Source organism: Notolepis coatsorum (assembly GCF_963971535.1).
Source record: "Notolepis coatsorum genome assembly, chromosome: 18".
Taxonomy (NCBI): Eukaryota; Metazoa; Chordata; class Actinopteri; order Aulopiformes; family Paralepididae; genus Notolepis; species Notolepis coatsorum.
The window spans coordinates 53,323,966-53,337,133 of NC_140182.1; the positions used below are offsets into that span (position 1 = coordinate 53,323,966).

General features: G+C 42.1%; 1 protein-coding gene across 1 annotated transcript in view; it reads right to left on the reverse strand.

Annotated features, from left to right (window-relative positions):
- The window catches only part of utp4 (UTP4 small subunit processome component), a 77,855-nt gene that overhangs the window by 50,926 nt on the left and 13,761 nt on the right, over nt 1-13,168 (reverse strand). Inside the window, exon 4 of the mRNA XM_084335345.1 lies at nt 1,425-1,509. Within this exon, the coding sequence (XP_084191471.1) occupies nt 1,425-1,509 (85 nt within the window). The remainder of the gene's footprint in view (nt 1-1,424; nt 1,510-13,168) is intronic.

A 13,168-nucleotide genomic window follows, 5' to 3' on the forward strand; every position in this document is an offset into this window, starting at 1 on the left:
TGATAGCATATGATTAAAGGGACAGTTCCAATAGAGCAGAGCGCAAAGCTATACGAAATATAACAATGAATTCAGACCCGGCTTATAATTGAGACTAGGGATGCACGATAATATATCAGCAATTATGACGTCATCCCGATAAACTCGATAACGTTATTGATAGCTCCGATAACATATAATACATTTTTTGGTTAAAAGAAATCCGGTGTGGGTGGATTTGGATGAAGGGCGCTTGTTTTTATTATAGCCTCCTCCCGTTTTGCCAGTACTGTGGTAAAACTGATAGCGTGTGGTTTAGGAACAGGGAGTTTTTCACAAATCCAGCGCTCCCTTTCTTGGCTGTGACATAGTCACGTTACATTCGGAGACAGACAGTCGATCTGCCAATTACGTCCCACGGCTTGCACCCACCTCTTCTTCTTACCACCAATCAGAAGCTCTCGTTCGTTTATTTACCTCTGGATTGTCAGCCATTACTCTACTCGGAGCTAACGTTATCTCCCCGCCAGCCACATTGACAAGTACCAGCGCTTATACATTACTGGCAAATGTCTTGTTGCACTTATGGCAACGAGCGTTGTCAGCATCGACTTTAGTAAAATAGACCCAGACTTTTGAACATTTCGTTCTGTCCGCCATTATGAGAGCAGAGCGGTCTGTACTCGGCAGCGCAGCACCCGTGTCTGTGTCTGTGTGTGTATGAGTGAGTGAGTGAGTGTGTGAGTGAGTGAGTGAGTGAGTGAGTGAGTGAGTGAGTGAGTGAGTGAGTGAGTGAGTGAGTGAGTGAGTGAGTGAGTGAGTGAGTGAGTGAGTGAGTGAGTGTGTGTGGGAGGGGAAGAGAGGAGAGAGCACAGCAGGCAGAGAGCACAGAGCTCCCCGCGCAGGCAGAGACACAGGCAGGAGAGATAGACAACTGCCAACAAGATTAGTTTGCGACATTTAAATTCCTCAAAAAAAAACTCTATAATTTCTCGAGTACCGATAGCAGTACCGATGACATCGGAGCTTATAAATACTACTAAAAAAAAAAAAGTGTGATAAAAAAAAAATTATATATATATATATATATATATACAGTTCAAAAAAATATTATAATACAATAAATATCGGGTATCGGCTTGAGGAGCATAAAGTTATCGGTATCGGTGTCAAAATCAATATCGTGCATCCCTAATTGAGACCAGCATTTATTTACCCGGCCAGTAAAAAGGACTCAGCGTTTAATTGAGACTCTGATTTTAAATGTTTTATGGTATCCGAAACAAATTCAAATTTACATGAATTGCATAATACGCAGCTCATTTTAAGTACAATAATAAAATCCAATGTCAAATCGAATAAAAGTGAAAACTGCATGGATGAAACCCATTTAGGTACAATGTAAAAACACCAGGAGTCCATCTTGAATGAACCACTGCTCCTACCTTTCTGTCTGTCCAGGTTTCTCTGGAACTGAATTTTCTCTTTATGTATTTCAAACATCTTCACTGTCCCATCCTCACATCCAATCTGAGAACAAAGAAACAACAACGGTCACATAAACTCACTTAACACAATCCCGCCCAAGCACGGATATATCCGGCTTTCGAATCCATGCTTAAAGGATAACTCCACTTTTTTTTTAAATTAGCTTATTTAACATCTTCCCTGGAGTTAGACAAGAAGATGCATACCTTTTTTGTCTCTGTGCGTGCATTTTAGCTTTGGGAATAGACGCTCCGTTAGCATAGCTTAGCTTCATCACTGGAAGTGGGGGAGGACAGTAGCCTTACAGTGCCTTACAGTGTATTGCAAGGTCTGACATTGACCAAACTTGATATGCATGACCTTGGTGGGCTCTAGGTCAACTCCTGAAAAGGGGGTCAATGTCAGACTTTGCAATCAAAAGTTAGGGGGCTAATAACCCTTGCCATAATTTCAGTGCGCCCCTAACTTTTGATTGCAAGGTCTGACATTGACCCCCTTTTCAGGAGTTGACCTAGAGCCCACCAAGGTCATGCATATCAAGTTTGGTCAATGTCGGACCTTGCAATACACTGTAAGGCACTGTAAGGCTACTGTCCTCCCCCACTTCCAGTGATGAAGCTAAGCTATGCTAACGGAGCGTCTATTCCCAAAGCTAAAATGCACGCACAGAGACAAAAAAGGTATGCATCTTCTTGTCTAACTCCAGGGAAGATGTTAAATAAGCTAATTTAAAAAAAAAGTGGAGTTATCCTTTAACACTTTAACTGCCACACACGAGATATCTCGGGTTTCCAATAGTTATGTTGAAAGCCACTCACGAGATTTCTCTGATTTCTTTTTTTAGCGATCTGAAATCATATTGCATCACGCGAGCCTACCCGAGTATACCCGAGCACCGCCGGCGATCATATGTGGAAAAAAGCGCCCCCTATCGTCTCCCAGATGACATAAGGGATTTTGGAATGGACTCAATGAAAATGGATGGGGAAAAAAATCCGGTACTCCACATTTTCCAGTCCACTGATCCAGCCGGGGTTACCACAGTTCATTCTGGAGCCTCTCAGCCCCGCGGAATCATGTACTGCACTGTATACACGTTGGATCCATACACTTATCGATTTTTTCGAATGGTGATCAGTAGGGCTGACCTTCAAATTTTTTTTTCGCAATCGAAGCTCCGGGGCCGAGCTTCGATTTTAATTCGAAGCTTTGAATAAAAAAAAATTAATTCATTCATTTTTTCTTTTTATAATAATTTTTTTTTTTTTAATCTTATGTTGTGGGACTTGTACAGCACTTTGGTAAACTTTGTTGTTTTTAAATGTGCTCTATAAATAAAGTGGATTGGATTAATGAATTAAGTAGCCCCTTTCGTGACTGTGACGCAGCCAACACAGTGTGATTTAATTCAAGGTGGATCGCTGTTGTCGTTTGAACAACTTCAGATTTCATGGGAACTACCAATCCCCCAAATCAAGAATGTTTAAGATGAATGAAGTAAGATTTTGATTATTTGAAATATGGCCTGTGTAGACTAAACTACCGGTATGCACAGAATTATGTCAGTCTACAAGGTCCGGATTCTACATGGTCCGACAATGTAGACCTTGTAGACTCCACTACAGACCAATTATCAGTGAATGTTCATGCATTTTTAAGAAGGGCTACTTCCACAAAAAAACAAAGAACTCACCAAAACATCTCAGTAGCACCTTATCTAAATGTTCCATTTCATATATGGAGATTCATATTTATTTATGTATTGCATGCATTTCTACATTTTATTTCCTATTTTGTTTATTCATCCCAGTATCTTTCTTTCTTACACCCCTTCCTGACAGGGAGCGACGCGAGCGAGCGTGATTGCGAAAATGATTAAAATGTATTCCTTTCAATCAGACTATCCTGACCTGCCGCGAGCGACAGCGAACTGAGCAGCGATGTCGTCCACCCCTCAGATATTCGCTCGCTGTGTCTCTAGTTGAGCGATTACGCGGCCGAGTCCCGCCCCTAAACACTTTTTATTGGTCAAGAATCGCAGGCCCCCCCCACGTGTGCTTCCAGGTAACACAGACACACACACAGACACACTCGGACACGCGCCGCCTCATATCAGGACAGTGTCGCGCGCGATTTCGTCTGTAGTTCGCTCGCTCGCTCCCTGTCAGGAACCGGTGTTATGTGTGGAATTCTACAAGGCATTTACATTCACATTTACATTTAGTCATTTAGCTGACGCTTTTATCCAAAGCAACTTACAAGTTCTGTACGACAGGTCATCAGGAAGGATACAACTCTATTAGCTGAGTAACAATATTCATCAAAGTGTTGCGTGTTACAGTGTAGGTTAGTTTATTAGGACAAGTGCATGACAGTAAGGTTAGTTAGGGTTAGATTTTTTTTATTTTATTTTTTAAATTTTATTTCAGATAATGGTTGAAGAAGTGAGTCTTTAGTCGACGTCGAAAGATTGGATGGGATTCGGCTGTCCTAACTGGGGTGGGTAGTTCATTCCACCATTGTGGGGCAAGGACTGAGAATAGGCGTGTAGGTGGTGTGTTTGAGGATGATATCCTTCAAACAGGCAATAGTGATGATATAATTTGGGCAGTGCTGAGCTGGGTTACTTTCCTCCAGTGTATTTGTCCCCCGGCCCCACCCAATGGCCCCATGCACACACACAGAAGTAAAAAATAAAATAAAAAAAGTTAAAAAAAAATAGTTTTTTTTTTTTTTAACTTCGATTTTTTTTTTAATGTTCGAAGCTTGTGCCATCGAACGAAGCTATTTAAGACAGCCCTAGTGATCAGGAATTCGAATATACCAGTTGGATACCATCTGATGTCAGGTAATGAATCCATGTTATCAGTGTTAGGATAATCAGACTAATTTTGATGAAGATATAGGCTGTTTTGTGAAATGGGCTCTTTCGGTTTCACTGGAAAAGTCCAAGAGGAAATGAACACGCCGATTATCCGTGCGCGGCGCAAATGTGCTTGCGTGCACGTATAATATTGATCATCTAGCGTTTATTTGAAAACGATTCATAAATAGGCTGACGAATATCGACGTTCTGGAATATTCCAGTAAAAGACGATTATCACAGAATGGTCTAGAATTAACTGTTTTTTTTTATTTCAAAACGGGTGCTTTTCAAAATGCTCTGAAACGGAAATGAAGCGATAAAAAACCAATCTGCCTTGACAGCACTGACTGGAAAATAGTCTTTGATAAGTGACGGGCAGATTAGACACATAGCCATAATTTAAAACATAGATTAGGCGATATTAACGTTAACATTGAAGTGGACCGTGGCATCAAGGGTGTAAAAAGGAAAACCCGACGTGGCACTCAAAGTGTTAAAGGACCGAAGGACGGATATATCCGTGGCAAGTTGTTTTGGCTTTTATTCCATTTTAATAACAAGGTCGCCGAGCTGCACTGCAGATGTACCCTACTCTTTGAATTCGCCAAAGTGCAATACCGGCCAGATCCTCTTAGGGGCGCTGTCGCGATAATGCAGTGTGCCCTGTGGCTGAACGGAGCATTATTTTTTTTTACTTTCAATGGAGTTTTCAGTTAGCTGGATTCTGGATGTGCAGCCTGTAGCTTGGATTACGTTTTGGATCGCGGATTTCACTATGCAATAAGGGGATTTATCATCAGCCAATGGACATATCGATCTACCAGATGGCGGGGAAATGCTCTGGGGGATCCAACCGGCTCATGGTAAGATCTTTTTCACGTAAATTACAGCCCGATCGGGCCTTGTTATGATACGATACGATCAGCATATGTGGCTACTTAGACGAACACGGTTATTGGTAATCAATAATAAGAAACGGGGAGCTCCAGTAGCTCACTGCATATCTCGGCGCTATTTCTGCGTCGGGGAAAACCGTGCTGCGTCACGGATCTGGTGGACACGAGTTCGATTCCCGGACCCGCCGTCATTTAGCAGAATGTCTTCCCCTGCTCTATATCCCGTTTCAACCTGTTTCTGTCGGTCATGCTTGACCAGAAAAGCGATAAACGCTAAAAAAGTTAAAATAAAAATAAGAAACAACGTCCCCCGCCCCCTTCATGCATACATGCTTGAGGATCGTGCCGATCATATGCAGTTTGAGTTTTAACTGTAGCTTATGTATAACGGAAATGCCATTGGATATAACGTTAGTAGCTATTAGCCCTTTATCTAGCCTTCCAGGAAATATACTAGACCAAATGCCGTATAACGCTTATATTCACGGCGCTATAAAATGAGAACGTATTGATGGAAAAAAATTCTCTTTAAGCCATTTTGAAGGGACGGTTTATGTACTCAATTGACAATGAGAATGGACAGATAGCAATACTATAAAGTATAGATTTAGCTCTACAAACAGCCCCAAGTCTGTTTACATATGCTGGTCGTCTAGAGCAGGGGTTCCCAAACTTTTCAGGCCAGGGCCCAGAAAATAAGGCGTCAGAGAGCCGCGGCCCAATGCACATCGTCAGGCTTTTTTTTTTTTTTTTTTTTGCCAGGCGACCGATTTTTTACGCCAAATATCACTTCAATCCTATTAAGTTAGTTCAAGTTAGTTATTCATTTATATGTGCTATTTATGAGAGGGCTAACTTGTTGCAAAATAATAATGATAATAATAATAGCCTCATTAAAATACTATTGTTGCTTCGGTTGTTTTCAGCATTTTATGTGCATAATCTGTTATTTAGTTTGAAATGTTCGTTGAAATAAGTAGATTTTTCGTTTTTGTTTATTTATTAAGTTAATATAAAACCATATAGTCACATTTTAGAATACAATAGAATAGAATTTTAGAATACAACTAGAAACACTGTCCTGGCCTGCTTCTAAGTTCAGTGGCCTGACAAAAAAAAATTATAAAAAAATTTAAAATTTAAAATTAAAAAAAAAAAAAAAAAATTATTTTTTTTATTTTTTTTAATTTTTTTTTACATCATCTCGCGGCCCACCCGTGGCTGCTCGCGGCCCACCTTTGGGTCGCGACCCCGACTTTGGGAACCACTGGTCTAGAGTGATATTAGACGCATCCCAGTGGCCGCGAAAGTGTTAATGATATGGCTTATAGGTTATTATACAGTTATATTAAAAATCAGGTTTTACATCAGCAAAACAACCTCAAAATATTCTACTTGTTAAAGGAACAAACCAACATTATGAGAAATGTGCTTACAGTGTTCTCCAGAGTCAGACGAGAATATAGATACCAATTCCGTCTCCATGTTCAGTAGAAAGCTATCCGGCTGCAAGCTAGCCTAGCTTAGCACAAATGAAATGGATACAGACCAGCTATCTTAGCTGTTGGCCAAAAACACTTTTAAGCTAGGCTAGTGGTCCGTATCCACCTCCATTCATTTGTGCTAGGCTAGACGATCTTAATTTTTTGTTTGACAATTATTGAGAATACATTTGTTTGGGTTAGTAGTAGGGCTCAGGGATTAAAGCAAAAAGAATTCTCCTGACTTTTTTTCAGGCCAAGTCATTCTTATTTTAACCTCCACTGTATTTTTCTTTTAATAGCGTTAGCGTTTTAAGGGAGCGTACTTGTAGAGCCTACTGTCCTGACTGACTATAGACTAGGGATGCACGATATTGCTTTTTTGACACCGATAACTTTATGCTCCTCAAGCCGATAACCGATATCGATAACCGATATTTATTGTATTATAAAACATTTTTAATGTATATATTTTTTTTGATCAAAAAAAATTTTTTTTTAACATGAAACAAAACATATCACAATACAATAATAATACATAAAAAGACTTCCCAGGACAGTAACTTAACACCAACTTAAATGTGACCTAACCAGACAACAGAAACAAAAGCCAAGACAACAGTTTTGACTGATAAAGTGACCATATTTATTTTTCCAAATGAAAATTCACAATCCGTCAACAGCTTGTGGTGCATCCAACCTAAGACGCTCGAAGCTTTTTGTTCTTCTTTTTTCAAAGCGGAGCCTTGATAAAGAGGCTTTGAGTGGACACATCACCACCACAACAACGGGTCACCTGCGGCATCACCATCATTAGCATTGTTTGCTAAATTAAAGAAGTTTGACAGAAGGGCAACCAGCCAGGCAACGGCGTTATCTCACGGGACGAGTAGCTACATTAGTTAGCCAACAACCAGCCAGGCAACGCCGTTATCTCCCGGGACGAGTAGCTTCATTAGTTAGCCAGCAACCAGTCAAGCTAACGTTAGCATTGGGGAGATCCAGCAGCTTGTCGATGTGCTAATACCCTCAGCAACCTAACGTTAGCTGGCTCCAGCAGATCGACAAGCTGCTGGAGCCAGCTAACGTTAGCTTGCTGAGGCTATTAGCACATCGACAAGCTGCTGGATCTCCCGATGCTGGTTGAAGTGGAGCTAGGTAGCCAGCAGGCTAAATGCTCCGCGACGCTGAACTGCATGCGCCGGTCTGTCTGTCCGTCGTGGCGATGGTGATGCCGCAGATGACCCGTCGGGCTGGATGTATTGCAAGTTGTTGCCCTTTTCCCTCCTTCTGGAACGTCTGCATTGCATTTATTACAAATAGCAAGCGATCTTTTTACTCTGAAACTCCGAGTACCGACGCGGCCATCTTTGTTGTTAACTTGCGTGGCTACGTCACAGCCAAGTAAGGGAGCGCTGGATTTGTGTAAACCGCCCTGTTCCTAAACCACACGCTGTCAGTCGTAGCACAGTACTGACAAAACGGGAGGAGCCTTTAGTCAAAACAAACGCACTTCATTCCAATTCCACCCACACCGCATTTTTTTTTACCAAAAAATATATTATATTATCGGAGCTATTAATAACGTTATCGAGTTTATCGGGATGACGTCATAATTGCTGATATCGGCCCGATAATTATCGGCCCGATAATTATCGTGCATCCCTACTATAGACCCTACTTTTTTGTTGTTGTGCCAGGCAGGGAGGCTGTGTGCTGGAGAGCGTGAATGCAAGTATTGTGGCTAGCTTCTGATTGATGGCGAGCTAGCACCCTTTTCCCATTACTTTGAACCATGAACTAAACGGCTTGTTATCATACAAACAAGGGACTAAACACGTTTCGCAATTATGCCACAACAACAATGGACAGTCTCCTCCCCACCGTTTGTATATATTTTTCCACCCACCCACCCACCCCCTCCTAATGTACAGTCTCCTCCTCATCATCGTACATGTAGAAGACAAACACATGCTGTTGGATAATAAAATTAGGGATGCACCGAATTAGGGCTGACCCCTATTAGTAGACTAATCGGTCGAAAGGAGCCGTAGTCGACTGGCCAACATCTTAGTCGAATATATAAAGATATATATATATTTATTATAATTTTTTTTGTATCATTCTTTCCAAAAGAAAAGAGGCCTAGAAGCGTGGCTAACGCTAATGGCACGCACACCAGAGGCTAACTGCCTACGAAAACAGGCACAGAGGCACTGAAAGAGGATTTCACCCATCTAATGAACACACTAGACTAGACAAATATCAAGATGTATCCATCAGTGGACCAATTGCATGCTTTTGCAGAGGACAAGAAGCCTTCAGTCGACTCCTTCAGACATTAGGCACCCCCCACAGCCCAAATGGAATGATAAAAAAATAAAATAAATGTAAATTAAAAAAATATTACACCTTTTTTTTTTTTTGCCAATAGTCGACTAACGGCAAATTTTGGCCAATCATAGTCGACCATCCAAATCCTTAGTCGGGGACAGACCTAGAACACAGTAGGGCTGACCCCTATTAGTCGACTAATCCAGGGGTTTCCGCCGCGGGGGGGGAGGTCAGATGATAAAAAATAAATTTATTAAATAAATAAAATAAAAATGCCCACATCCACTCCAATGTTAACGTTAATATCGCCTAATCTATGTTTTATATTATGGCTATGTGTCTAATCTGCCCGTCGCTTATCAAAGACTCATTTTCCAGTCAACATTGTCATGGCAGATTGTTTTTTTATCCCTTCATTTCCGTTTTCTAGCATTTTAGTTGGGGGCCTTAGGGATATTTTTGTGCAAAAGCACCAAATTTGGCCCAGATATAGCCCAGAGTATGCTCAATTGATTCAGCCAGGGCGCCCGAGCCGGCGACCCCCGGGGCCACCCTGGTGGCCAAATCAATATGGCCGCTGTCCGAAAAAGGTCTTGGCTATAACTTTTGAACCAGATTAACTAGAAATACAAACTTGGTGTCTATTTTATGTCTTTTGACTATTAGAAACACATTGGAATGCTTATCTTTACAATTGGGTGTGTCTGGACCCCTAATTTGCATATTTCCAAGATGGCGACTACCCGAAAGTGAGTTTTACCAGAACTTGTTTTTTTTCGGTCTATAAAAGTGAAATTCTATATAACATATAATTATGTCAGAATCCGAATCAGACGTTGATTGCCAGGCAATATTTATAATGTCAAATAAACCTAAACAATTGGTTGTCAGCCGTAACAACAATAACAAAGGCGAAAACATAACAGAACAATAAATACTGCACAATACAAACAATACAGAATCATACCCCACATTAGCCCAAAATTACAATCCACATACCACATCAAGGTGCTCAGTCTATAGATATAAGTGTATGGGGATGGATGTGCTCAGTCCTTTTTATTTGATGAGTGATTGTGGATAGAAGCTGTGGTGACTATTTTTATATCATAATCACAAAACCAGATTACTTATTGTCGTCTCACTGTAGTCTCGACCCTCATTGTTGGTACAGGCACACTCACAGCCACATATTGAGGTGCAATGGACTCCAGCTTTGCAGCGCCCTCTACATGACTTTTTGCAGCCGCAGTGGAGGAGAATGGTGCAGGCTTTACTGGCATCTGCAAGATGAGTCCAGTAAGGTTCCCAAGTCTTGGTCGTGGAGTCCCAGTACCAGCTCTGTACCACCATGTACTGAACTCTGGGATATTTAGCTGGCCAGAGGTCGCCTGGTTCCAGTAAAAGGGCTATACCATTGCCAACATTGTGAACCCTTGCAAGTGATTCAGCCACTGCTGTTTCCATAATGTCTTGTTTGTCGAGTGCTACAAGGTAACTATTTGGTAGAAATGGATTTCTGTGAGTCTCCATAACCTCTGAAGGATTTGACATCTTTCCTGAACATGACCTGCAAGCTATGTGCCTCTGCATGATGAGATGTTGACGATGATGTGCTGCTGTTATACACAGCTTCAAAATCTTGCACCGCACCAACCTGGTGCAGTCAGGCCCTGCAAGCATGAAGAGTGTGAGGGCTTCAGGGCTTTCATAGAGTCCAGCTGCTCCACCACAGGACTGCAGGATTTTGTTTGATTGCTCCTGGGATTGATCTTTTGCAATCAAGCTGAACTTACGTTCTGACCACTGCACTACGAATTTCCCCTTCATAAATGTCAGGATTTTTTTTCAGGCAGCTCAAACATGTCTCGAACATTGACGGGTAACCAGCGAGCGTAGTTTGTGTGATCCATCATGTGAAACCAAGCACAGAGCTCATCACACTTGAATGTACAGCTTGAAGTGTCCTTCTCGGAGTGACTACAAATCGACAGAACAGTAACTCTAGCTCCATGATGGTAGACCAGTACTTGAACTGTGGAAACTCCGCTTGAGATCGTTTGTCCCACATGTTGAATGTTTCAGATGGGCCAAGAACATCCACACAATAAGCAGAGTATGCCTTCTGCTTGAGAATATGAAGGGACATGAGAGTGACTTGATGGACATAACGTGTGTGTTTAATATGGTGCTCATTGAGGGAAGACTGAGCTAATCTGTAGTCAAGACCTGTGCCTGGGTAAGGACGGTGGTCCAACCTGAATCGCGGAGCAGCTTGCCCGACATAAGGTGAGCTTTGTTTTCGATATGCAATGCTCCCATCATTACGACCAACTTATCTTCACCAAGTGTCGCAGGATATTGCCATTGGAGCTGCTTGGCTATAGCATACAATGGTTGATCAGCACCAAGGACAGCAATATGGCCAGGATTCAGGAATGATGTGCCTTTCTGTGCTAGCTCCATTGCATGCTTCGTCATGGATGCAGATGCTGCTTTATCTGGGAATAAGGGGTACACTCCAATCTCTGCACGAGGTTTCACTGTGTCATCATTCATAAGCTGCGAGTTATAACCTGACCATGTAATAACATCATCTTCACCTAGTGTCTCCTGATCGAGAACTCTTTTCCCATGCATCAACCAACTCTCATCCTTCACTTTGGCTCCACGCACAAGATCATGCAATGGTTGCACAGGATCAGTGCCACTTCTGGGTGCCAATATATCTATATTATATTATATATATTCATTGAGTTCCGCTGGCTTAACAATTGTATACGAGTCTGGAAGTTTGGGTGTGGATGAATCTTCAGTGTCGACTTTTATAGGAGGACGCTCAAGTCCTAGATGGTCATGAGAGATGATTTGTAGCACTCAGTGCAGTTCCATGGAACTCGTTCTGTGAGTAGTTCCCTTTGCTGTACCCATCTAGATTGTCAACATCATAGGTGAAGACATCCTGACGAAGATTAGTAGGAAGAACAATGCATTGTACTTCTGACATTGGGTGATGAGACTTGCTATTTTCATTCTCGGTTTCAGGTTGGCATCTTCTGTACTAGCTGCACAGGGTTTGAGGAGTGCTGGACCCTGGAGGACGATATCATTGAACACTCGTAAGGGTTCGGCAACAGATGTTGTGAGACAGTTAATAATAATAATAATAATATCTTACATTTATATAGCGCCTTTCAGGAGGAGACCCAAGGCGCTTAACAGGAGGGGGCAGCTAAGGGAGGGAACAGGAAACAACGTAACAACAAAATAATAATCAAAAGGAAAGAAAGAAAGAAAATGAAAAAAAAGGAAATCAGGCAGAGTCATTTACAAATTTGGTGAAGAGGTGGGTTTTGAGTTGGGGTTTGAAGGAGTGCAGGGATGTAGCATTACAGATGTTTGGAGGGAGTGAGTTCCAGAGGGTGGGTGCGGCCACAGAGAAGGCTCTGGGACCAACAGTCCGCATGTTGGTGGTGGGGATGAAGAGGAGACCGGAGTCAGAGGACCGCAGCCTCTGGGGCGGGATGGAGGAGGTCAGCTAGGTACCGGGGGGCAAGGGAGTGAAGGGCTTTGTAGGTCATGAGGAGGATCTTGAAATTGATGCAGGACTTGTAGGGGTGATGTGGTGCCAGGACGCGTGTAGCTTTATGCCAAGCAAGCAGTGCAAAAATTTACCGTAGTGGCATGCAGTAATGCGCCTTTCATTTTCCGCCGCCCAGCGCCCAGGTCGCGCGGAAATAGGCTGTCTATTGCCATTCTCTTTGACAAACTCTAACCTTAACCAGCTCCTTAACAACGCCTAAACTTAACCGTTCTAACCTTAACCAACTCCGAAACAATGCCTAACCTTAACCTTAACCTTAACCATGCCTAACCTTAACCATAGAAATTATATTGCCATTCTCTTTGACAAACTCTAACCTTAACCAGCTCCTTAACAGCGCCTAAACTTAACCGTTCTAACCTTAACCAACTCCGAAACAATGCCTAACCTTAACCTTAACCTTAACCATGCCTAACCTTAACCGGCGAAAGAATACATGTTAAAAAAAAATCACGTTAAAAAATATTTTCGATGGGATTCGAACTCGCCAGCAAACAAGCCATAGGATCCACAGCCATGT